Source organism: Grampus griseus (assembly GCF_964374135.1).
Source record: "Grampus griseus genome assembly, chromosome: 8".
Classification (NCBI taxonomy): Eukaryota; Metazoa; Chordata; class Mammalia; order Artiodactyla; family Delphinidae; genus Grampus; species Grampus griseus.
In genome coordinates, this window is record NC_139002.1 from 80168707 (window position 1) to 80192662 (window position 23956).

The window sequence follows — 23956 nt, forward strand, 5'->3', positions numbered from 1 at the left end:
TTAACTAAAGATTTCAACAAATTTCTGGAAGGTGGAAAATGGACAGAGGTGAAAATAACTGAGTTAGGAGAGTAGCGGGGATTAGGACAGTAGGGATGTGGTGTTTTATCTCATCACTAAGAATATTAATAAGTTACAATTTTTTTCTGCTTTTTAAATCGGCTCTGTTTCCTCCAGGTGCCTTTTCCCCCCTTCCGTTTCTCTTTTCCTTTTAAAGGTTTCTAAATGATAAAACAGATACTGGGTGAGGGCAGGGTGTGAAGGGGGGAAACAAAGCTGATTCAGCCTACAGAACCCTGGAAGGGCTCAGCATATGGAGACCCCAGGTACCACGGAGAACAGAGCTTATGCACTATCTGAACTGAAACATAGGTAAAGTGACAGTGTTTCATAATGAAATGTGATATACAGAGCCACCTTCTCAGATGCTACTCAGGAAAACTGCAGCTGGTTTATATTCACCAGGAAGATGAGAAGAATGTTCTCTGAGAAATTAAATAGCCTAAGGGGAAGGCTTCCAGGTATTTGGAGGTTCCCTCAACAACAAAATCCACTATCAACAAGCCCTGCTTATGCCAACATAGCTTCCATTCAGCTTTTTAATGCCCCATTCTTAAGTATGAACAGACAGAAATTCACATTGTGAACATAAATGTCAGACGGGGATTAACAAACATTTGAGAACTGAAAAAGAGAAAATGAAGGGGGAGAAAAGGCACCCGGAAGAAACAGAGCCAGTTAAGTACGAAGAAAAAAAATGGCAATTGATGTACTTAGAGATGAGAAAAGATATTACAATAAAAAAAATACAGGATGTTATGAAAAAGGGAATAAACAGAAAAAACAAAGAGTGCTTGGGATTTAAAATAAGATAGCCATAAAAAATTATTCAAAAATTAGAAGATAACATCAAAGAAATCTCACAAAAAGTAGTCCCTCTTACCAGGGAAAAGAAAAAAGAAAGGTAAGATTAGAGGGGAAAAAACACTTTAAAAAAATAATTAGAGAATTGATTCAGGAAGACAATATTTGCCTAAACAAATCGCAGAAAAAGACAACAGAGAATTCTGTGGGGAGGAAATTATCAAAGAAGTAATACAAGTAAATATCCCCCTGGAAGCAGGACTGTGAGGTAGCGAGAAGTGAGGCAAAGCTTTTATTACTTTTTTATTTTTACACTGTGTGCATTTACTACCATGACAAACAATTTATAAGAAAACAAACAAAAAAACCCCTCAGTTTCTTACCCCCAAATCTGTCCTTTTCTGTATTCCCTTTCTCTGCTAATGTTATCATCACCAGTCAGCTCTAAAACAAGTTCTACTCTGGACAGATTTTTCACACATCTCTTCTCTATCTCTACTGTCCTCACCTGATCCTGTCACCTCTCCCTGGAATAGTTCCACAATATCATTACTGCTAGCTCTGTTTTTGGCCTCTACCTCCCTGCACTGCCCCCATCCTGCTATTGAAATGCTTTCTTTCGGCTACACGGCATGTGGGATCTTAGTTCCCTGACCAGGGATTGAACCCACACCCCTTACATTGGAAGTGTGGAGACTTAACCACTGGACCACCAGGGAAGTCCCCCCCCCTTTTTTTTTTGAAATACTTTTAAAAGTTTTTCTTGCCTGCAATGGACTGCTGACAATGCTCTTCTTTTGCAGTCCCCTACCTCTGGGATACATAAACCTTGAGGCTTAGAGTTGGTAGGTAGGTACTGTCCCTACCTACCTTATTCACCAAGGCCACTCCTAAACCTCCCTACCTTCTTCAAAACTCCAAGTTCTTCTGAAGAATATTTCATCTGACCATACTAGCCAATATTGCTCTTTTTGACTGTTACCTGGCTAATAAGTTACATTGGTTCACTGAAATTCTAGCACCCGGCTCACCAACTTTCTTTCTACCACTACTTCTATCATAATCCTTGACAATTTCAACATCCATATTTTAAAAAAAAAATCCTTCCAATACTCTGGCCTCTTACTTTTTAAATTTCCTCAACTTCATTGATATACTCCATTTGGGTCACCACTGCTGTGGTCATACTCTGGATCTTGCTGTCACCACCTTCTAACTACAAGCTCCTTCCTCTCCAGTTTCCCTCAAGCATCCCTGACCCAACATTCTCCAATAGCACTGGAAACGCTCATCAACTGAAAATTCTTCCTCACCACCCATCACTCAGCCCTTGTTAAATACCATGTTTTCAGTGCTATGATCACCCCCTTGAAATCATTTTGCTCCTTTCTCTCTCCATCCTACTTGCCCTGCTTGTCCAACCCTAATTAAGCCTTACTCTGCTCCTAAACCCAAGTAGCTAAACTTTCCTCCAGAAATGGAGAAAAACATGACAGAATCCTGCTAATTGGTCCCTTTTTGGACCAAAATTATCAAACGGCAAATAACATTGCCCATCGGTCAGTCCCACTGATTTCCCTGGTAAATTTGTCCTCCGCTCTCCAAAATGCTCACTTCTCTGTAACCTTTTCCCCTTCCTACTTGCAACAACACATGCCATCCCTTGGCTGACAGCCTTGCCTCCCTTTCAGGCCTCATTGAAAAACCAGAAGCTATCAGACAAGAACTGCCCGTATCCTCCTCCTACCATCAATGCTATTAACTCAAGCTACACCTGAGCCTATGTACTATGCATTCTCTCCTGAAAAAATGGAAGAAATTTCCTTGCTCCCACATAAGCCATCATTTATTTTTTTTGCTATTTAAGAACTGCACTGCTAAAACCGTCCTTGATCTCTCCTAAATCTTCAAGTACCCTCCTTCACCTAGATCATCAACATCAGCAGGGACACCTGTTTATTATCACCTATTGTAAGCAAAACAAACAGAAAATGTCCTTGACCTATGCCCTCTTCCAGCTCCCACCTCACTTATCTTCTCGTCACTCTAAAACTTCTCCCAAGAGTTGTCTTCAGATATGGTCTCCACTTTGTTACCTCCCATTCTCTCAACTTACTTTGCACTTTCATACTAGTTTTTCATATCATATATATATATATTACATAGGAGGGACATAGAACATGGTTGTTAAGCTTGAACTTTGAACTTAGTTCTTATCCCTATTCTGTGACTCACTTTTTTGTATAAAAGCAGCATAGCTTCTCAGTGCCTCAGTTTCAACTATAAGATGGGGATAATAAAAGTATCTCATAGGGTTGTTGTGAGGCTAAATGAGTTAGCACATATAAAAGCACACAGAATACTGCCAGGCATATAGAAAGTATTCAATACGTGTTTGCTATCTTACCATATGCAACAAGGAAGGCTCTTTCCTGCTTTTCCTCGTCTGTCAGGTAGCACTGGACAGACTGCACAATTCCCTGCTTCTAACACTTCTACTCATGGCTTCTGTGACATCATACTCTACTGGGTCTCCTTCTACTTCATGGCTGCTCCTTCTCAGCATCCTTGCTAGCTGCTCAATTTCTAAATATCTGAATACTCAGCCTTCTTTTTACTATCTAAACTCTTCCTAGGTAACCTGATCCAGTCCCGTGCTTTTAAATACCACCTACATACTGATGTTGCTTAAATTTGTATCTCCAATCCTGGCTCTCCCCTGAGCATCAGACAAGTATCTAACTGCCATTTCTACCAGGATATTAAGTTGTACCACAAATCTAACAGACCTAGAACAGAATTCTGAAGGACTCCCCTCTTTCCATTCTCAGCCTATACATCTGCTCCTATCACTTTCTAATTCTGTGATAGTTATCATCATTCACCCAGTGGATCAGGCCTAAAAACTAGAAGTCATATCTGATTTTTCCTCCTTCCCTCAACCAGACACCCAAATGTTAGCAGTCCTGTTTGCCTCACCTCCAAAATACATCCCAAATCCACCTCTATTTCTTATCATGTTGCTGTTGCCACGTTAATACAGACTATCACAATTTCTTTCCTGGACACTGCAAATCCTCCCAATGAGTCTCCCTGCTTTGATTCTTGGTCCCCAGCAAGCCAATTTCCTCACACAGCCAGAGTAATCTCAAAGTATAAAACAGATCACATCAATTCCCTGCTTAAAAACTTTCAAGGGCTTCCCAATACAATTATGATAAAATCTGAACTACTGAACTCAGGATTATATATGATCTGGCGCTGCCTGACTCTCCAACCTTCACTCCTACTATTTTCCCCATTGCTTTCTCCACTCCAGCCACACCAACCTTTCTTCAAACACATCAGATTCATTTCTGCATTGGGGCCTGTGCACTGGCTGTTTCCTCTGACTGGATATCTCTTTCTGCAGATTTTAGCAAGGCAAGGCTAGCTCAGCAGCATGTTACCACTTCAGAGATGCCCATCCACCTAAAAGAGTGGACCCACTCCTCCACCCAGTCACTATTTATCCCAATAGTGCCCTGTTTTATTTTCTTTATAGCACCTAGAGCCACATAAATTATTTGTTTATATGTTTAGTATCTGTTTCCTATCACTGTCATGTAAGATCCCATGTGGGCAGCAGGGACCCTCTCTTATTCACAGATGAATCTCCAGCATCTAGAATACTCATTCGCACATAGTAGATATTCAGTAAACATTGATTCAACTTGAAGAAAATGAAGACAACAGTATTCACTTTTTGCCCTTAGCACAGGGGTAAATGAAGATCCACTCCAAGTACTGACAAGTTAATTTTGATATATCACCAGTCAAGATTGGTATGTTAAACAAAGTCAGTTATTATGTAAATCAATTATCACGAAAGAATATTGGTACATCTTATCAGAATTATCATCATACAAAAAAGAAACAAACTTGCATTTTTTGGTACTTCCATGTATTATTTTACATCCCCACAATAAGTTTCTAAATTAGATAAGGTATTGAACATTGAAAAAAATGAGGCACCTTCCAGATAAGCAGATGTAAAACTAGGTCTATAATACCTGTGTTCTTTCTTTCAGATCATGAATTTGTTGACATTATAGGTTGCCTAGATATTTTAGAGCAGTTCCAATCAAGTAGCAGTAGAGTCAAAAAGATATTTTAAAAACCTCAATAGAAATTTCAAACAGTTAATATAGTTTACAATGCCTAGAATACCAAGTATCTTGACTTTAAGAAAAATTGATTCAGGTTAAAAACACTAATCTCCTAGTAACAGGTGTATTGATTGGTTTGAAGAAGTCTTTGATGAACAAAAATGGAATTTTAGTAATAAATGTTTGGTGGTCAAAATCTTTTAAAAAATGCACCATTGGGGTAGTAAAACAGGGTATCACAGGCCCACAGGATCAAGTCCAAATTCTGTAGTATACAGAACCTTTTTACTCCGACCCCTGCTTCTCTCCCAGCTACTTCTCACCACATGTTCATGATGGTTAAGGTCAGCCTCATAACCATCTAGAAAATTCCTGCTTATCTTTCACCAACTCAAATGTCACCTCCTCTTTGTAACCTTTCTTAATTCCTTCTCAGGCTGAGCTATCTCTTATCTATGTTCTCAGATGAACTCTGAGCATGATTTTAAGTATAATGTATTACAGCATTTATTCTATGTTTTCCTGGCTAGGCTGTAAATGTTTACTGAATTAAAGAAATATATCATTCAAATTCCTAAATCAATATGCAAAACATTTCTCACAGAGCAAATGTTCAACTAACATTGGTCAAACTAATTAATTACTGATTGAATGAAAAGTTTTATTAGGATTATGGTTACAGCTAAAAGTTGCCTAAATGACTTAACCTGTGTAAAACTGAAGATTTTTTAGATATAACAACTATATCTAAAACGCCCAGGAACACAAGCCTATATATGCTGTTTTTTACACACAAGTTTATTGCTACCCTGGCAAATTCTACATTCTCTCTACATAGGAGAATTTGCTCGTGTAGAATGATCACCTGTTAAGTTTCACTGCATCTAACAGGTTCCAAGAAGGATGGTCAGGCCACAAAATCTCACCAATATTTTGACCCAACAAACTCTGACTCCTCCCAAACTGTTCTCTGCTTAGAAGTGAAAAAATAAAATAAAACCAAATGAAGATGCCTGAATTGAGTGCTCAGTCCTTATGGGGCTCACACACCCCCATGAGCAGGAAAAAAAAAAAAAAAGAATTTTTCTAGATTTCTGACAATACGAATATTCTTCAAAGATCCCATTGCTGTTTCCTGCAGTTGATCAACACCATTGCAGGTTAATCACTAGAAACTTGACAACTGACTAACCTAGCAGAAACATGAAATACAGTCTAAATAGGAATCACTTTTAAATGAATGTACTGAACTTTATATTGCCCCAACAGATTTTCATTTCTTGATAGCCCACTAAGAAAAGATACAGACTTTTAAAACTTAATAAAAAGCGTTGAGTGCTACTTTAGTAATCCGTTGATATACTATCCTTAACGTGTATTTATTAAGATTTTTGATTTCACTTCAGTAAAATATCACTCAACATTTAACATTAAAAAATAATGCATTGATATTTCTAATTTTAAAATTAACAACGTAACTAATTATAACTATTTGTACAAAGTATAGCAAAGTATAGCAAAATATTAGTGTCTCAAGATTACTACATACCAATCTAAGATTGAGTCCAAAACAGTGTTTTTAAATTTTCCTTTCAAAACCCAAACTTCATTTCTCTGTTACCAAACATGACTTCAGTTAGCGATTTACAAATATTTACACAGGGAAAAATATACCAAAAGCCATCAACAAGGACTGTTTTTGATTACTCTGGGATTCTAACCCATTTAGATTCTTCTAAGAATTATCTTGAGCATGCAGTTTAGAAATGCTTGTTTGAACAACTTAATCTTACATTGTTCATAAACATAAACACACAACATATAGTATGAAAGAACACATGAAAAATTGTTGCTTTTACTGGTATTAGAGGGTAGTTTTAATACAAGCTAAATACAAACACAATTGTTAGATTCAGTCACGTATCCTGCAAAACAATATGCCAAGATCAACCTTGAAGCATTTATAAAAATGAAAATGTATAAAATATCTTCCTCAATTAACTCTAAGGACTCTGTATACAAATGCAAGAATTTGAACTTATCAATAATACATCAAATGTTGAGCAACTAATTGAGCAGTAAAAAAACAATTTCTGATTTTAAAATTAAATAGCTCCAGGTAAAAGCATGTAATTTCCCACATCTACTATCTTTGTATTCTGCACAGAGTTCCAAGGCAAAGACTGCTTCTGGATTTATGCATTACCAGAGAGGATGACCTGTTTGGCTGGCTTATCACAGGCCTTTTAGTCTTCTTTCCTGATAGATCCTTTGCTCCTTTGGGAGGAGGCACAGGAGCTGGTTTCCATGGAATTGGGTTATAAAAGGCTGGCTCTGGATAAGAATTTCCACTGTAAAAACCTAAAATTATGAAAAAATCAGAACAAAACAAGAAGAAAACTTTTTGAGATCAAAGAAACTACATATTTTAAAATTCACAGAAAAATGTTAAAAGGGCAAAAATATCATTGATAAACCAATTTGACTCATTTAAAACTTGAACTCTCAAATATTTTCAAACACAGTAAGTATTGAAGTAAAAATTAAAATATAAATCTAAGCATTCAAAGAACATTAATGTTCACATCTATATATATAGAAACTCATAAAAGTTCTCCTAAGAAATTAATTTTAGAACCCTTAAAAAGAACAAAATCTTCATTTTAACTCAGTCTGGGAAACTGCTGATTGTGTACATGTTTCCCCTAGTTGGACACTAAAGTTTGCAGAAAAAATGTATGTTGCATATGTAGCTAAAGTGAATCAAGATTCTTGTTTAGAACCACTTAAATTCTAAATCACTGTCAATCAGATTTCATAATGTCACTGTAATTTTGATAATTAAGAGCAGTAGAGCATTTGCAAAGATATTTATTAGAATAAAACTTATTTAAATGCAAAAAATAAAATAATCCATTATTTCACCAATTAACTTCTAGTCAATATGTATATTCCACCTAAGTTTTAACTTTACTATCCAATCATTTGGTTAAAACCACTGCTTATTACTCTTATTTCAAATAAGAGAACAAAAAAACAGAGCAGACCCTGCTCGGTAGCTGTAATGGATGACCTCTGTGACATGCAGGAGAGGCCTAAATCCTGACAGCAGGAATGTGTCATTCAGACATTGGCAACCCACTTTGACTGCATAGATATGTCAACACACACTTCACCACGATGGTCAAAACAAAGTCTGGAATATGTCCTATTGTGTGAACAAAACAGAATGGGAGTATTTTTAATAATAAATCACTTAAACAAGTGAAGGCAGCTGTCAGCAAGGCATGAGCTTCCAACATGAAGTACAAAGAAAAACATGCATTGCCATTTATAATCAGACCAAGTCTAAAGGCCAACCAGGTCTGTGTCTGGTTCATGTGCTGTCTAGTATTCCACCCTGCAAAAAGAATGTGCCAAAGACACTGGAAGCTCTGCCTCAGAGAGGGTTAGAAAAGGGGAAGAAAATGACCCCTTCAATATATCCTGATTAAGGCTTTAAAATCCAAGGAATGTAAGAAAATTTTACTTGTTTCTTAACCTTAGAAATCATTACTTTGCAGTTTTACCACTATTGCCTTTAAAATGTATCTGGTTTTAGGGAATGACAACAAATTTGTAGTATCTCCACAGGAATACAGTATGTTATAATCTTCCAGAAAATAGTAATTTGAAAGAAAAAAGATTTTTACACATTTCTATTTCTGTCAAAAGGAAACATAATATATAATATTCACTCCTGCAAGCCATATTTATGTAACCCACATAACATAAAAACCAACCTGTGAGTTTTCCATTGGCATAACCATAGCTCTTTGCAGCTGGACGAGGTTTATTTTTTGCATTTTCCAACCATTCCTTAAACTTTTTTTCTGCTATTTCCTTTTTTTCCTGTAATTCAGCCTGCCGTTGTTTTTCTTTTTCCTTAAAATGACAAGACCAAAGAATCTCCAGGGATATTCTGTAACTAAAAATTCTATTCAAATTCTACTGACTCTTTTCCCCAGTAGCTCCCCATCCCAATGGCTTTCTGATCAGAAATACTGAATCATAATTCTATAGAGAGCAAAATTTAACATGATCAGGGATGTGATATGAAGGTGGCTGCCTCTAAACAATGACATTAAACCTAAGAAAAAAGCAATTTGCTGTTTTAAAATAGAATAGTAATTTATAATAATGTAATAAAACTTTCCATAAAAGTGCATTGAATAATATTTAAAAGCATAAACAACAATAAAAAGTTTGAACCTGACTGCAGAAATATCAATAGGCTTATTAATACTTCTCAACCTAAGAAAACCACAAATGCATATTCATTTCTGAAGCTTAATTATAGTATAACAAGTAGGGGTAGCTACATGTATTTATATTATGATAAGATAGTGCCAATTTTCTATTAGAAACTCTTTATACAATATAGCTGGCACATGTAAACACGAAAGTCATGTATTCTAACTGATCACTTTAGTGAAAATACCTTTTCTTTCTTCTTCTTCTCACATTCTTCAGCATTTTTTTTCTTTAACCATTCTTCATATTTTTCTTTTGCTTTTTCTTGTAAATGTTCTTTCTCCAGCTCCTTTGCTGCTTTTTCCTCCTTTTCTTTATTAATTTTTTGTTCCCTTTCTTTTCTTTTCTTAAATAAAAATGAAGGAATTTTAATTGGAGTATCTGTAATCATCCTCATACAAGGGAGAAGTGTTATATGCAGCAATTCTCTAAACTTCAGTTATTTCTTAAAATAGGTGGTAAAATAGTGGTTGACACAGTGTGGCTTATGAAAATATATAACATACCTGCACTTACCTGATCAATTTTAGTCTACCAGCTTGAGTATACGTTTCATGATGGCCATAACAAAGGTCTTGCTTGACAAAGTACACTCAGAGACTGGAACAGTGTTAAGTAAATAGTAGGTGTTCTATAAAGATTTGCTGAGTAAATTAGTGGACAGAAATTATGACCTATTAGACTGTCCTGAATCTTAGTGTTTTTTGATGGATGTTTACCCCCACTCTAAAACAGGAGCCACATGTGTACACATTCCCCAGACAATTTGCCAATACAAATACTTGGATAAATTTTCACCATCAAAGAGTTACAGAGCAGAAATTTTGGGCCATTAAGTACTGCTATAAGGGCACATACAGACAAATCTCTGGCTATGTAATTCTTATACGCCTTACACAGACCAAGGATTGGCAAACTATGGCCTGCAGGCCAAATATGGTCCATCAACCACCTGTATTTGTAAACAAAGTTTTACTGAAATGTGGCCACACATTTATTTACATATTTCTTGTCTATGCTGCTTTTGCACCACAACAGCAAAGTTAAATAGTTGCAACAGAGATTGCATGGTCCACAAAGCCTAAAATTTTATCTAGCCCCTTGAAGAAAAAACTTGACACAGACTATAAGTCAATGTTTCTTCCTTTTCTCACTCAAAAGATAATCTACCAACACAGCTAAATTCTAAATAACCAATGACATGGCTAGCTCTCTTTATCAAAGGTTTAGAAAATAATCTGCAAACATGAAGTATATGCAATACAAATGCCATATACATCACCCTTCATCGAGCAAAGAAATATGAGCCAAGAAATTCTTCCCTTAAAAGCATCTTGTAGAATACTTTAATACAAGCAATTCAAGTAAGACCCAAGTAACGAACATCAGTTACATACAACATGTGTCCAGTGCTGTACAGGAAAGGCGGGTCTTAAAAATCAAAGCACGGGAATTCCCTGGTGGTCCAATGGTTAGGACTTCGTGCTTTAACTGCTGAGGGCACAGGTTCAATCCCTCCTCAGGGAACTAAGATCCCACAAGCCTCGAGGAGAGGCCAAAGAATAAAAAAATTAAAGCCCCTGTCATTCCCCAGGTTACTGTATTTCCTTATTGTTGGTCTGCCAATAGCTGCAAAAGGAAATCCTTTCTTGCTGAGAACTCAATATCCATTGAAATAATGCTGGAATTTAACTATTGGGTTAAACTCCACAAAGAAGTTAAGTAATCTGCCCAAGGTCGCACAGATGGTAAATGACAGATCACTACATATCTCTTATATACATATGAGAGAACGCTGAGAACAATTTTTTGCCAATAAATTCAATTTAAATAAGATGTCAAAATTCCTTAAAAATACATCACTTTCCAAAACCGATTCAAGAAGAAACAGAGTAACTGAATGAACCTCTACTTGTAAAACAATTCAGAATTTAAAACTTTCCCACAAAGAAAACTCTAGCCTCCAGTTGCTTCACTGGTAGAGTCTATCACATGTCTAAGGAAGCAACAGTACCAATTACTACACAAATTGTTTTAAAAAACAGAAAAAGGGAACACTTCCAAGCTCATTTTAGGAGCCCACTATTTCTCTAAAGTCCAAACCAAATATGAAAATTACAAGATAATATTAGGAATAAGTCAAGATAACTGCTCTCATCAGAAACATGAAATACTTAGGGATACATTTTAAAAAGACGTATAATACCCCTGTACACTGAAAACAAAAAAAAAAAGAAGAAAAAAACAGATAAATATGGCTTAAATAGAAAAAAAATCATGTTTATAGATTTATAATTTGATATTAGTAAGATAGCAATTTTCTCCTGAATGATCTATATATTTAATGCAATCCCAATAGTATCAGGCACTATTCAAGCAAGCATGATTAGGGAAATTGATAAGCTAATTCTAAACGGAAAAGGTGCAGAGCAGCTAAAACAATTCTGAAATAGAAGAAAAACGATGGAAGACTTACACTATTTGATTAGAAGAATTTTAAATTCAAGAATTACTATATAAAGCTATAGTAAGCAGATAGTGTAGTACTGGCATAGGAAATGGGTCAATTGAACAGAATACAGTCCAGAAATAGACCCAGACGTATTTGGTCAATAGATTTGAAATAAAAATGTCAGGGTAACTGAGTAGGGAAAATATTATCTTTCAACACAGTGTTGGAACAACTGTATATCCATATTCCAAAAAAATGAACCTTGACCCTTGTCACATGCCAACATTAAAATTAACTCAAAATGCAAATAGGTAAAAGCTGAAGTTATAAAACTTCTAGAAGAAAACAATGGAGAATATTTTATAACCGTGGCATAGGCAAACGTTTCTTTAATAGAACACAAAACCCACAGACTATAAAAGAAAAAACAGAAATATGGAACTTAACCAAAATTTAAAATTTCTGCTCTTTAAACATATAAAAAAATTAAAAGGAGGAAATATTTATAATACATGTTACAGGACTTAAAGGAATATAAGAAGAATTCTTACAACTTACTATTAAGACACACGAAATGGGAAAAATTTAAACACTAAACTAAACAAACAAAAAACAAGAAGCCCTAATCCTCAATGTAACTTTTTTTTCTTTTTTTTTAATTGGAGTATAGGTGGTTTACAATGTTGTGTTTCGTTTCAGGTGTACAGCAAAGCGATTCAGTTATACACAGACACATTCATTACTTTTCAGATTCTTTTCTCATATAGGTTATCACAGAATATTGAATAGAGTTCCCTGTGCTATACAGTAGGTCCTTGTTGTATACAGTAGTGTGCGTATGTTAATCACGAGGCTCCTGATTTATCACCCCCCCCCCATGTTTCACCTTTGGTAACCATAACTTTGTTTTCAATATGTGTAAGTCTCTTTCTGCTTTGTAAGTAAGTTCATTTGTATCATTTTTAAAAAATTTGATACCACATATGAATGACATCATATGATATTTCTCTTCCTCTGACTTACTTCCCTAAGTATGATAATCTCTTGGTCCATCCATGTTGCTGCAAATGGCATTTTGTTCTTTTTTATGGCTGAGTAATATTCCATTGTAAGTATGTACCAACTCTTCTTTATTCCTCTGTCAATGGACACTAGATTGCTTCCATGTCTTGTCTACTGTAAATAGTGCTGCAATGAACACTGGGGTACACCTATCTTTTTGAATTATGGTTTCCTCCAAATATATGCCCAGGAGTGGGATTGCTGAATCATATGGTAGTTCTAGTTTTAGTTTTTTAAGGAACCTCTATAATGTTCTCCATACTGGTTGTACCAATTTACATTCCCACCAACAGTGTAGGAGAGTTCCCTTTTATCCACACCCTCTCCAGCATTTTATGCTTTGTAGACTTTTTGATGATGGCCATTCTGACCGGTGTTAGGTGATACCTCATTGTAGTTTTGATTTGCCTTTCTATGGTAATTGGTTATGTTGAGCATCTGTCCATGTGCTTTTTGGCCATCTGTATGTCTTCTTGGGAGAAATGTTTACTTAGATCTGCCTACGTTTTCAAAAAATTTTATTTTATTTACTTTTTTATACAGTAGGTTCTTATTAGTCATCAATTTTATACACATCAGCATATACATTGCAATCCCAATCGTCCAATTCATCACACCACCATACCCACACCCCCGTGGCTTTCCACCCTTGGTGTCCATAAGTTTATTCTCTACATCTGTGTCTCAACTTCTGCCCTGCAAACCAGTTCATCTATACCATTTTTCTAGGTTCCACATACATGCATTAATATATGATATTTGTTTCTGTCTTTCTGACTTACTTCACTCTGTATGACAGTCTCTAGATCCATCCATGTCTCAACAAATGACCCAATTTCATTCCTTTTTATGGCTCACTAATATTCCATTGCATTTATGTACCACATCTTCTTTATCCATTTGTCTGTTGATGGGCATTTAGGTTGCTTCCATGACCTGGCTATTGTAAATAGTGCTGTAAAGAACATTGGGGTGCATGTGTCTTTTTGAATTATGGTTTTCTCTGGGTATATGCCCAGTAGTGGGATTGCTGGATCATATGGTAATTCTATTTTTAGTTTTTTAAGGACCCTCCATAATGTTCTCTATAGTGGCTGTATCAATTTACATTCCCACCAACAGTGCAAGAGGGTTTCCTTTTCTCCACACCCTCTCCAGCATTTGTTGTTTGTAGACATTTTGATGATGCCCATTCTAACCACTGTGAGGTGATACCTCATTGTAGTTTTGATTTGAATTTCTCTAATAATTAGTGATGTTGAGCAGCTTTTCATCTGCTTCTTGACCATCTGTATGCCTTCTTTGGAGAAATGTCTATTTAGGTCTTCTGCCCATTTTTGGACTGGGTTGTTTGTTTCTTTAATATTGAGCTGCATGAGCTGTTTATATATTTTGGAGATTGATCCTTTGTCCGTTGATTCGTTTGCAAATATTTTCTCCCATTCTGAGGGTTGTCTTTTCTTCTTGTTTATGGTTTCCTTTGCTGTGCAAAAGCTTTGAAGTTTCATTAGGTCCCATTTGTTTATTTTTGTGTTTATTTCCATTACTCTAGGAGGTGGATCAAAAAAGATCTTGCTGTGATTTATGTCAAAGAGTGTTCTTCCTACATTTTCCTCTAAGTGTTATAGTGTCCAGTCTTACATTTAGGTCACTAATCCATTTTGAGTTTATTTTTGTGTTTGGTGTTAGGGAGTGTTCTAATTTCACTCTTTTACATGTAGCTGTCCAGTTTTCACAGCACCACTTATTGAAGAGACTGTCTTTTCTCCATTGTATATCCTTGCCTCCTTTGTCATAGATTAGTTGACCACAGGTGCATGGGTTTATCTCTGGGCTTTCTATCTTGTTCCATTGATCTATGTTTCTGTTTTTGTGCCAGTACTATATTGTCTTCATTACTGTACCTTTGTAGTATAGTCTGAAGTCAGGGAGCCTGATTTCTCCAGTTCCGTTTTCTTCCCCTCAAACTGCTTTGGCTATTTGGGGTCTTTTGAGTCTCCATACAAATTTTAAGATTTTTTGTTCTAGTTCCTTAAAAAATGCCATCGCTAATTTGATAGGGATTGCATTGCATCTGTAGATTGCTTTGGGTAGTATAGTCATTTTCACAATATTGATTCTTTCAATCCAAGAACATGGTGTATCTCTCCATCTGTTGGTATCATTTTAATTTCTTTCATCAGTGTCTTATACTTTTCTGCATACAGGTCTTTGGTCTCCCTAGGTAGGTTTATTCCTAGGTATTTTATTCTTTTTGTTGCAATGGTAAATGGAAGTGTTTCCTTAATTTCTTTTTCAGATTTTTCTGAAAATCATTAGTGTATAGGAATGCAAGAGATTTCTGTGCATTAATTTTGTATCTGCAACTTTACCAAATTGATTAGCTCTAGTAGTTTTCTGGTGGCATCTTTAGGATTCTCTATGTATAGTATCATGTCATCTGCAAACAGTGACAGTTTTACTTCTACACTTCCAATTTGTATTCTTTATATTTCATTTTCTTCTCTGATTGCCGTGGCTAGGACTTCCAAAACTATGTTGAATAACAGTGGTGAGAGTGGACATCCTTGTCTTGTTCCTGATCTTAGAGGAAATTCTTTCAATTTTTCACCATTGAGAATGATGTTTGCTGTGGGTTTGTCGTATATGGCCTTTATTATTTTGAGGTAGGTTCCCTCTATGCCCACTTTCTGGAGAGTTTTTATCATAAATGGGTGTTGAATTTTGTCAAAAGCTTTTTCTGCATCTATTGAGATGATCATATGGTTTTTATTCTTCAATTTGTTAATATGCTGTATCACATTGATTGATTTGTGTACATTGAAGAATCCCTGCATCCCTGGGATAAATCCCACTTGATCATGATGTATGATCCTTTTAATGTGTTGCTGGATTCTGTTTGCTAGTTTGTTGTTCAAGATTTTTGCATCTATATTCATCAGTGATATTGGTCTGTAACTTTCTTTTTTGTAGTATCTTTGTCTGGTTTTGGCATCAGGGTGATGATGGCCTCATAGAATGAGTTTGGGAGTGTTCTTTCCTCTGAAATTTTTTGGAAGAGTTTGAGAAGGATGGGGGTTAGCTCTTCTCTAAACGTTTCAAAGAATTCACCTGGGAAGCCATCTGGTCCTGGACTTTTGTTTGTTGGAAGATTTTTAATCACCATTTCAATTTCATTACTTGTGACTGGTCTGTTCATATTTTCTATTACTTCCTGGTTCAGTCTTGGAAGGTTATACCTTTCTAAGAATTTGTCCATTTCTTCCAGGTTGTCCATTTTATTGGCATAGAGTTGCTTGTAGTAGTCTCTTAGGATGCTTTGTTTCTCTGCAGTGTCTGTTGTAACTTCTCCTTTTTCATTTCTAATCTTATTGATTTGAGTCCTCTCCCTCTTTTTCCTGACAAGTCTGGCTAATGGTTTATCAATTTTGTTTATCTTCTCAAAGAACTAGCTTTTAGTTTTATTGATCTTTGCTATTGTTTTCTTTGTTTCTATTTCATTTATTTCTGCTCTGATCTTTATGATATCTTTCATTCTGCTCACTTTGCATTTTGTTTGTTCTTCTTTCTCTAGTTCCTTTAGGTGTAAGGTTATATTGTTTGAGAATTTTCTTGTTTCTTGAGGTAGGCTTGTAGAGCTATAAACTTCCCTCTTAGAACTGCCTTTGCTGCATCCCATAGGTTTTGGATCATCGTGTTTTCATTGTCATTTGTCTCTAGGTATTTTTTAATTTCCTGTTTCATTTCTTCAGTGATCTCTTGGTTATTTAGTAACGCATTGTTTAGCCTCCATGTGTTTGTGTTTTTTACGTGTTTTCCCCCTGTGATTCATTTCTAATCTCATAGTATTGTGGTCAGAAAAGATGCTTGATATGGTTTCAATTTTCTTAAATTTACTGAGGCTTGATTTGTGACCCAAGATGTGATCTATCCTGGAGAATGTTCCATGCACACTTGAGAAGAAAGTGTAATCTGCTGTTTTTGGATGGAATGTCCTATAAATATCAACTAAATCTATCTGGTCTATTGTGTCATTTAAAGCTTCTGTTTCTTTCTTTATTTTCATTTTGGATGATCTGTCCATTGGTGTAAGTGAGTTGTTAAAGTCCCCCACTATTATTGTGTTACTGTCGATTTCCTTTTTTATAGCAGTTAGCAGTTGCCTTATGTATTAAGGTGCTCCTATGTTGTGTGCATATATATTTATAACTGTTATATCTTCTTCTTGGGTTGATCCCTTGATCATTATGTAGTGTCCTTCGTTGTCTCTTGTAAGATTCTTTATTTTAAAGTATATTTTATCTGATATGAGTATTGCTACTCCAGCTTTCTTTTGATTTCCATTTGCATGGAATATCTTTTTCCAACCCCTCACTTTCAGTCTGTATGTGTCCCTAGGTCTGAAGTGGGTCTCTTTTAGACAGCATATATATGGGTCTTGGTTTTGTATCCATTTGGCAAGCCTGTGTCTTTTGCTTGGAGCACTTAATCCATTCACGATTAAGGTAATTATTGATAGGTATGTTCCATGACCATTTTCTTATATTGTTTTGGGTTTGTTTCTGTAGGTCCTTTTCTTCTCTTGTGTTTCCCACTTAGAGAAGTTCCTTTAGCATTTGTTGTAGAGCTGGTTTGGTGGTGCTGAATTCTCTTAGCTTTTGCTTGTCTGTAAAGCTTTTGATTTCTCCATCGAATCTGAATGAGATCCTTGCCAGATAGAGTAATCTTAGTTGTAGGTTCTTCCCTTTCATCACTTTAAGTATATCATGCCACTCCCTTCTGGCTTGTAGAGTTTCTCCTGAGAAATCAGCTGTTAACCTCATGGGAGTTCCCTTGTATGTTATTTGTCGTTTTTCCCTTGCTGCTTTCAATAATTTTTCTTTGTCTTTAATTTTGGTCAATTTGATTAGTATGTGTCTTGATGTGTTTCTCCTTGGGTTTATCCTGTATGGGACTCACTGTGCTTCCTGGACTTGGGTGGCTATTTCCTTTCCCATTTTAGGGAAGTTTTCGAATATAATCTCCTCAAATATTTCCTCTGGTCCTTTCTCACTTCTTCTGGGACCCCTATTATGCGAATGTTGCTGCATTTAATGTTGTCCCAGAGGTCTCTTAGGCTGTCTTCATTTCTTTTCATTCTTTTTTTTTTTCTGTTCCACAGCAGTGAATTCCACCATTTTGTCTTCTAGGTCACTTATCCATTCTTCTGCCTCAGTTATTCTGCTATTGATTCCTTCTAGTGTAGTTTTCATTTCCGTTATTGTACTGTTCATCTCTGTTTGTTTGTTCTGTAATTCTTTTAGGTCTTTGTTAAACATTTCTTGCATCTTCTCGATCTTTGCCTCCATTCTTTTTCCGAGGTCCTGGATCATCTTCACTATTATTATTCTGAATTCTTTTTCTGGAAGGTTGCCTATCTCCACTTCATTTAGTTGTTTTTCTGAGGTTTTATCTTGTTCCTTCATCTGGTACATAGCCCTCTGCCTTTTCATCTTGTCTATGTTTCTGTGAATGTGGTTTTTGTTCCACAGGCTGCAGGATTGTAGTTCTTCTTGCTTCTCAACTTAATCTCTTTAAGGCTAAATGCGCATATGCCAACATTAGCAGCCTGAATCTTACAATACCTGCTAGTGTTGAAGGGTCTCCTGCAGAGGCAAGGTGTGGCTGTGGCTCACTGTGGGGACAAGGACACTGGAAGCAGAAGTTCTGGCAAGTACTCCTTGGTGTCAGCCCTCCCAGAGTCTGCCTTCTACCTACTTTTTGATTGGGTTGTTTATTTGATATAGAGCTGCATGAGTTGTTTGTATATTTTGGAGATTAATCCCGTTTCAGTTGCTTCGTTTGCAAATATTTTCTCCCATTCTGTGGGTTGTCTTTTTATTTTGTTTATGGTTTCCTTTGCTGTGTAGAAGCTTTTAAGTTTCATTAGGTCCTATTTGCTTATATTTGTTTTTATTTTCCTTAGTCTAGGAGGTGTATCAAAAAATATCTTGCTGCGATTTACATCAAGGAGTATTGTGCCTATGTTTTCCTCTAAGAGTTTTATAGTGTGTAGCCTTACATTTAGGTCTTTGATCCATTTGGAGTTTATTTTTATGTATAGTGTTTATGAAATGTCTAATTTCATTCTTTTACATGTAGCTATCCAGTTTTCTCAGCACCACTTTTTGAAGAGACTGTCTTTTCTCCTTTGTATATTCTTGCCTGCTTTGTCATAGATTAATTGACCATAGGTGGGTGGGTTTATTTCTGGGCTTTCTCTCCTGTTCCATTGATCTGTATTTCTGTTTTTGTGTAAGTACCATACTGTTTTGATTACTGTAGCTTTACAGTATAGTCTGAAGTCAGGTAACCTGATTCCTCCAGCTCCATTATTCTTTCTCAGAATTGCTTTCGCTATTCAGAGTCTTTTGTGCTTCCATATAAATTTTAAAAATCTTTGTTCTGCTTCTGTGAAAAATATCATTGGTAATTTGACAGGGACTCCACTGAGTCTGTAGTTGCCTCGCGTAGCATAGTCATTTTGACAATATTGATTCTTCCAATCCAAAACAATACCTTTCCACGTCATCTTTGTGTCACCTTTGATTTCCTTCACGTCGTATAGTTTTCAGAATACGGGTCTTTTGTCTCCTCAGGTAGGTTTACTCCTATGTATTTTATCCTTTTTGATGCGATGGTAAATGGGACTGTTTCCTTGATTTCTCTTTCTGATCTTTAGTTGTTAGTGTATAGGAATGCAAGATTTTGGTGTATTAATTTTGCATCCTGTACATTTACTGAATTCACTGATGAGCTCTAGTAGTTTTCTGGTAGCATCTTTTCTATGTATAATATCATGTTGCTGCAAACAGTGACAGTTTTACTTCTTTTTCAATTTGCATTCCCCTTATTTCTTTTCTTCTCTGATTGCTGTGGCTAGGACTTCCAAAACTATGCTGAATAAAAGTGGTGACAGTGGACATCCTTGTCTTGTTCCTATCTCAGAGAGAATGCTTTCAGCTCTTTACTGTTGAGAATGTTAGCTGTGGACTTGTCATATAAGGCCTTTACTATGTAGAGGTAAGTTCCCTTTATGCCTACTTCTGGAGAATTTTTATTATAAATGGGTGTTGAATTTTGTCAAAAGCTTTTTCTGCATCTATTGAGATGATCATATGGTTTTTAGTCTTCAGTTTGTTAACATGGTGTATAATGGATTGATTTGTGGATATTGTAGAATCCTTGCATCCCTGGGATAAATCCCACTTGATCATGGTGTATGGGATTCAGGTTGCCAGTATTTCGTTGAGGATTTTTCCGTCTATGTTCATCAGTGATACTGGCCGGTAATTTTCTCTTTTTGTGGTATCTTTGTCTGGTTTTGGTATCAGGGTCATGGTGGCCACATAGAAAGTTTGGGAGTGTTCCTTCCTCTACAATTTTTGGAATAGTTTCAGAAGGATAGGTGTTAACTCTTTTCTACATGTTTGATAGAATTCGCCTGTGAAGCTATCTGGTCCTGCATTTTTGTTAGTTGGAAGCTTTTTAATCAGTTTCAATTTCAGTACTTGTGATAGGTCTATTCATATCTTCTATTTCTTCCTGGTTCAGTCTTGGAAGCTTGTACCTTTCTAAGAATTAGTCTATTTTTCCAGGTTGTCCATTTTATTGGCATATAGTTTTTTGTAGTAGTCTCTTATGATCCTTTGTATTTCTGTGGTGTCAGTTGTAACTTCTCATTTTCATTTCTAATTTTATTGATTTGAGTCCTCATTTTTCTTGATGAATCTGGCTAACGGTTTATCAATTTTGTTTATCTTCTCAAAGAATCAGCTTTTAGTTTCATTGATCTTTACTACTGTTTTCTTCATCTCTATTTCATTTATTTCTGCTCTGATCTTTATGATTTCTTTCCTTCTACTAACTTTGGGTTTTGTTTGTTCTTCTTTCTCTAGTTCCTTTACATGTAAGGTTAGGTTGTTTTTTTGAGATTTTCTTGTTTCCTGAGTTAAGACTGTATTGCTATGAACTTCCCTCATAGAACTGCTTTTGCTGCACCCCATAGGTTTTGGATCATCGTGTTTTCATTGTCATTTGTCTCTAGGTATTTTTTATTTATTTATTTATTTATTTTTTGTCTCTAGGTATTTTTTAATTTCCTCTTTGATTTCTTCAGTGATCCATGGTTGTTTTGTAACATATTATTTAGCCTCCATGTGTTTGTGTTTTTTACGGTTTTTATTTCCTGTAATTGATTTCTAATCTCATAGTGTTGTGGTTAGAAAATATTCTTGATATGATTTCAATTTTCTTAAATTTACTGAGGGTTGATTTGTGGCCCAAGATGTGATCTATCCTGGAGAATGTTCCATATGCACTTGAGAACAATCAAAGGAATGTTGTAATAAATACCAATTAAGTCCATAGGGTCTAGTATGTCATTCAAGACCTGTGTTTCCTTGTTGATTTTCTGTCTGGATGATCTGTCCAGTGATGGGACTGGGGTGTTAAAGTCCCCCACTATTATTGTGTTAGTGTCAATTTCTTTTTTTATGGCTGTTAGCATTTGCCTTGTACATTGAGGTGCTCCTATGTTGGGTGCACATATATTTGTAATTGTTATATCTTCTTCGTGGATTGATCCCGTGATCGTTATGTAGTGTCCTTCTTTGTCTCTTGTAACAGTCTTTATTTTAAAGTCTATTTTGTGTGATGTGAGTTTTGATACTCCAGCTTTCTTTTGATTTCCATTTGCATGGGATACCTTTTTCCGTCCCCTCACATTCCCTCTGTATGTGTCCCTAGGGCTAAAGCGGGTCTCTTGTAGACAGCATATATATGGGTCTTGTTTTTGTATACATTCAGCCTGTCTGTGTCTTTTGGTTGGAGCATTTAATCCATTTACATTTAAGGTAATTATCGGTATGTCTGTTCTTACTGCCAATTTGTTAACTAGGATTTGTTTTTGTAGGCCTTTTTTTCTTCCCTTCCTCTTGTCTTGTGATTTTTTTTCCCCCTTTGCGGTACACGGGCCTCTCACTACCGTGGCCTCTCCCACCACAGAGCACAGGCTCTGGACGTGCAGGCTCAGCGGCCGTGACCCACGGGCCCAGCCGCTCCCCGGCCATGTGGGATCCTCCCGGACTGGGGCACGAACCCATGTACCCTGCATCGGCAGGCGGACTCCCAACCACTGTGCCACCAGGGAAGCCCTTCTCTTGTGATTTGATGTCTATCTTTTAGCGTTGTGATTGGGTTGCTTCTTCTTTTTCGTGTGTGTATCTATTGTAGAATTTTGGTTTGTGGTTCCCAAAAGGTTTTGACCTAGCAGTCTATATATGTACAAGACTGTTTTAACTTGCTGGTCTCTTAATTTCCAATGCATTATCAATATCCTGCATTTGTACTCTCTTCTCACGACTGCTGGTTTTACTATCATATTTGTGTGTGGAGATTTCCTACCTTTGCTTTATGTTTGTCTTAACTGGTGAGCTTTCCCATTCATAATTTTCTTGATTCTAGTTGTGGTCTTTTCTGCCTAGAGAAATTCCTTTAGCACTTGTTTCAAAGTTGGTTTGGTGGTGCTGAATTCTCTTAGGTTTTGTTTGTCCATAAAGCTTTTGATTTCTCCGTCAAATCTGAATGCCAGTCTGCTGGGTAGAGTATTCTTGGTAGTAGGTTTGTCCCTTTTGTCACTTTAAATATATCATCCACTCCCTTCTGGCGTGCAGATTTTCTGCTGAAAAATCAGCAGATACCTTATGGGGATTCCCTTGTATGTTATTTGTTTCTCTTCCCTGTTGTTTTTAATTGTTTCTATTTAATTTTCATCAGTTTGATTAGTATGTGTCTCATCTTGTTCCTCCTTAGGTTTATCTTGTATGGGACTCTCTGTGCTTCCCAGACTTGAGTGTTTCCTTTCTAATGTTAAGGACGTTTTCAGCTATAATCTCTTCAAATATTTTCTCAGGCTTTTTCTCTCTTCTCCTTCTGGGACCCCTACAGTGCTAATATTGGTGCATTTAATGTTGTCACAGAGGTCTCCAAGACTGTCCTTATTTCTTTTCATTCTTTTTTCTTCATTCTGTTCTGCAGCAGTGATTTCCAACATTCTGTCTTCCAGCTCACTTATTCTTTCTTCTGCCTCAATTCTTGTGCTATTGCTTCCTTCTAGTGTATTTTTCATTCCAGTTATTGTATTGTTCATCTGTTTGTTTATTCTTTAGATCTTCTCTTTGTTAAACATCATTTGTATCTTCTCAATCTGTGCCTCCATTCCTTTCAGAAATTTTGGATCATCTTTACTATCATTACTCTAAATTCTTTTTCAGGTAGTTTGCCTATCTCCACTTGATTCAGTTGTTCTTGTGGGTTTTTATCTTGTTCCTTTGTCTGGAACATATTTCTCTGCCATCTCATTTTGTCTAGCTTTCTGTGTTTGTGGTCTTCTTTCCACTGGCTGCAGGATCATAGCTCTTGCTTCTGGTGTCTGCCCTCTGGTAGGTGAGTTTGGTCCTGAGGCTTGTGCAGGCTTCCTGGTGGGACTGGTCCCTACCCACTGGTGTGTGGAGCTGGGTCTTGTCCCTCTGGCGGGCAGACCATGTCAAAGGGTGTGTTTAGTGGCGGCTGTAAGCTCAGTACGGCTTTAGGCAGCCTGTCTGCTGATGGGTGGGGCTGTGTTCCTATCTTGCTGGTTGTTTGGCCTAAGGCATTCATGCACTGGAGCCTCTAGGCTGCTGCGTAGGGCCAGGTCTTGATGCCAAAATGGCAACCTCTGGGAGAGCTCAAGCCAATCAATATTCTCTGGGGCCTCTGCCACCAGTGTCCTTGCCCCCCCCCCATAGTGATCCAGAGCCAATCTCAACCTCCCCAGGAGACCCTCCAAGACTCATAGGTAGGTCCAGCCCAAGCTCCTATGGAATTACTTCTTTGTGCTGGGTCCCAGTGTACATGAAACCTTGTGTGTGCCCTCCAAGAGTGGAGTCTCTGTTTCCCCCAGTCCTGTGGACCTCCTGCACTCAAGCCCCACTGGTCTTCAAAGCCAAGTGCTCTGGGATTCCTCTTCCTGATGCCAGACCCTCAGCCTGGGGAGGCTGAAGTGGGGCTCAGGACTTTCACTCTTGTGGGAGAACCTCTGTGATATAATTATTTTCCA

General features: G+C 36.7%; 1 protein-coding gene across 1 annotated transcript in view; it reads right to left on the reverse strand.

The window, feature by feature from the left end:
- Window positions 1–7154: 7154 nt before the first annotated feature.
- The window catches only part of CCDC34 (coiled-coil domain containing 34), a gene marked incomplete at its 5' end in the record, with an annotated part of 48065 nt that continues 31263 nt past the window's right edge, over window positions 7155–23956 (reverse strand). The window contains 3 exons of the mRNA XM_082661100.1: window positions 7155–7373; window positions 8795–8936; window positions 9493–9651. Of these exons, the coding sequence (XP_082517226.1) occupies window positions 7159–7373; window positions 8795–8936; window positions 9493–9651 (516 nt within the window). The 3' untranslated portion in view covers window positions 7155–7158. The remainder of the gene's footprint in view (window positions 7374–8794; window positions 8937–9492; window positions 9652–23956) is intronic.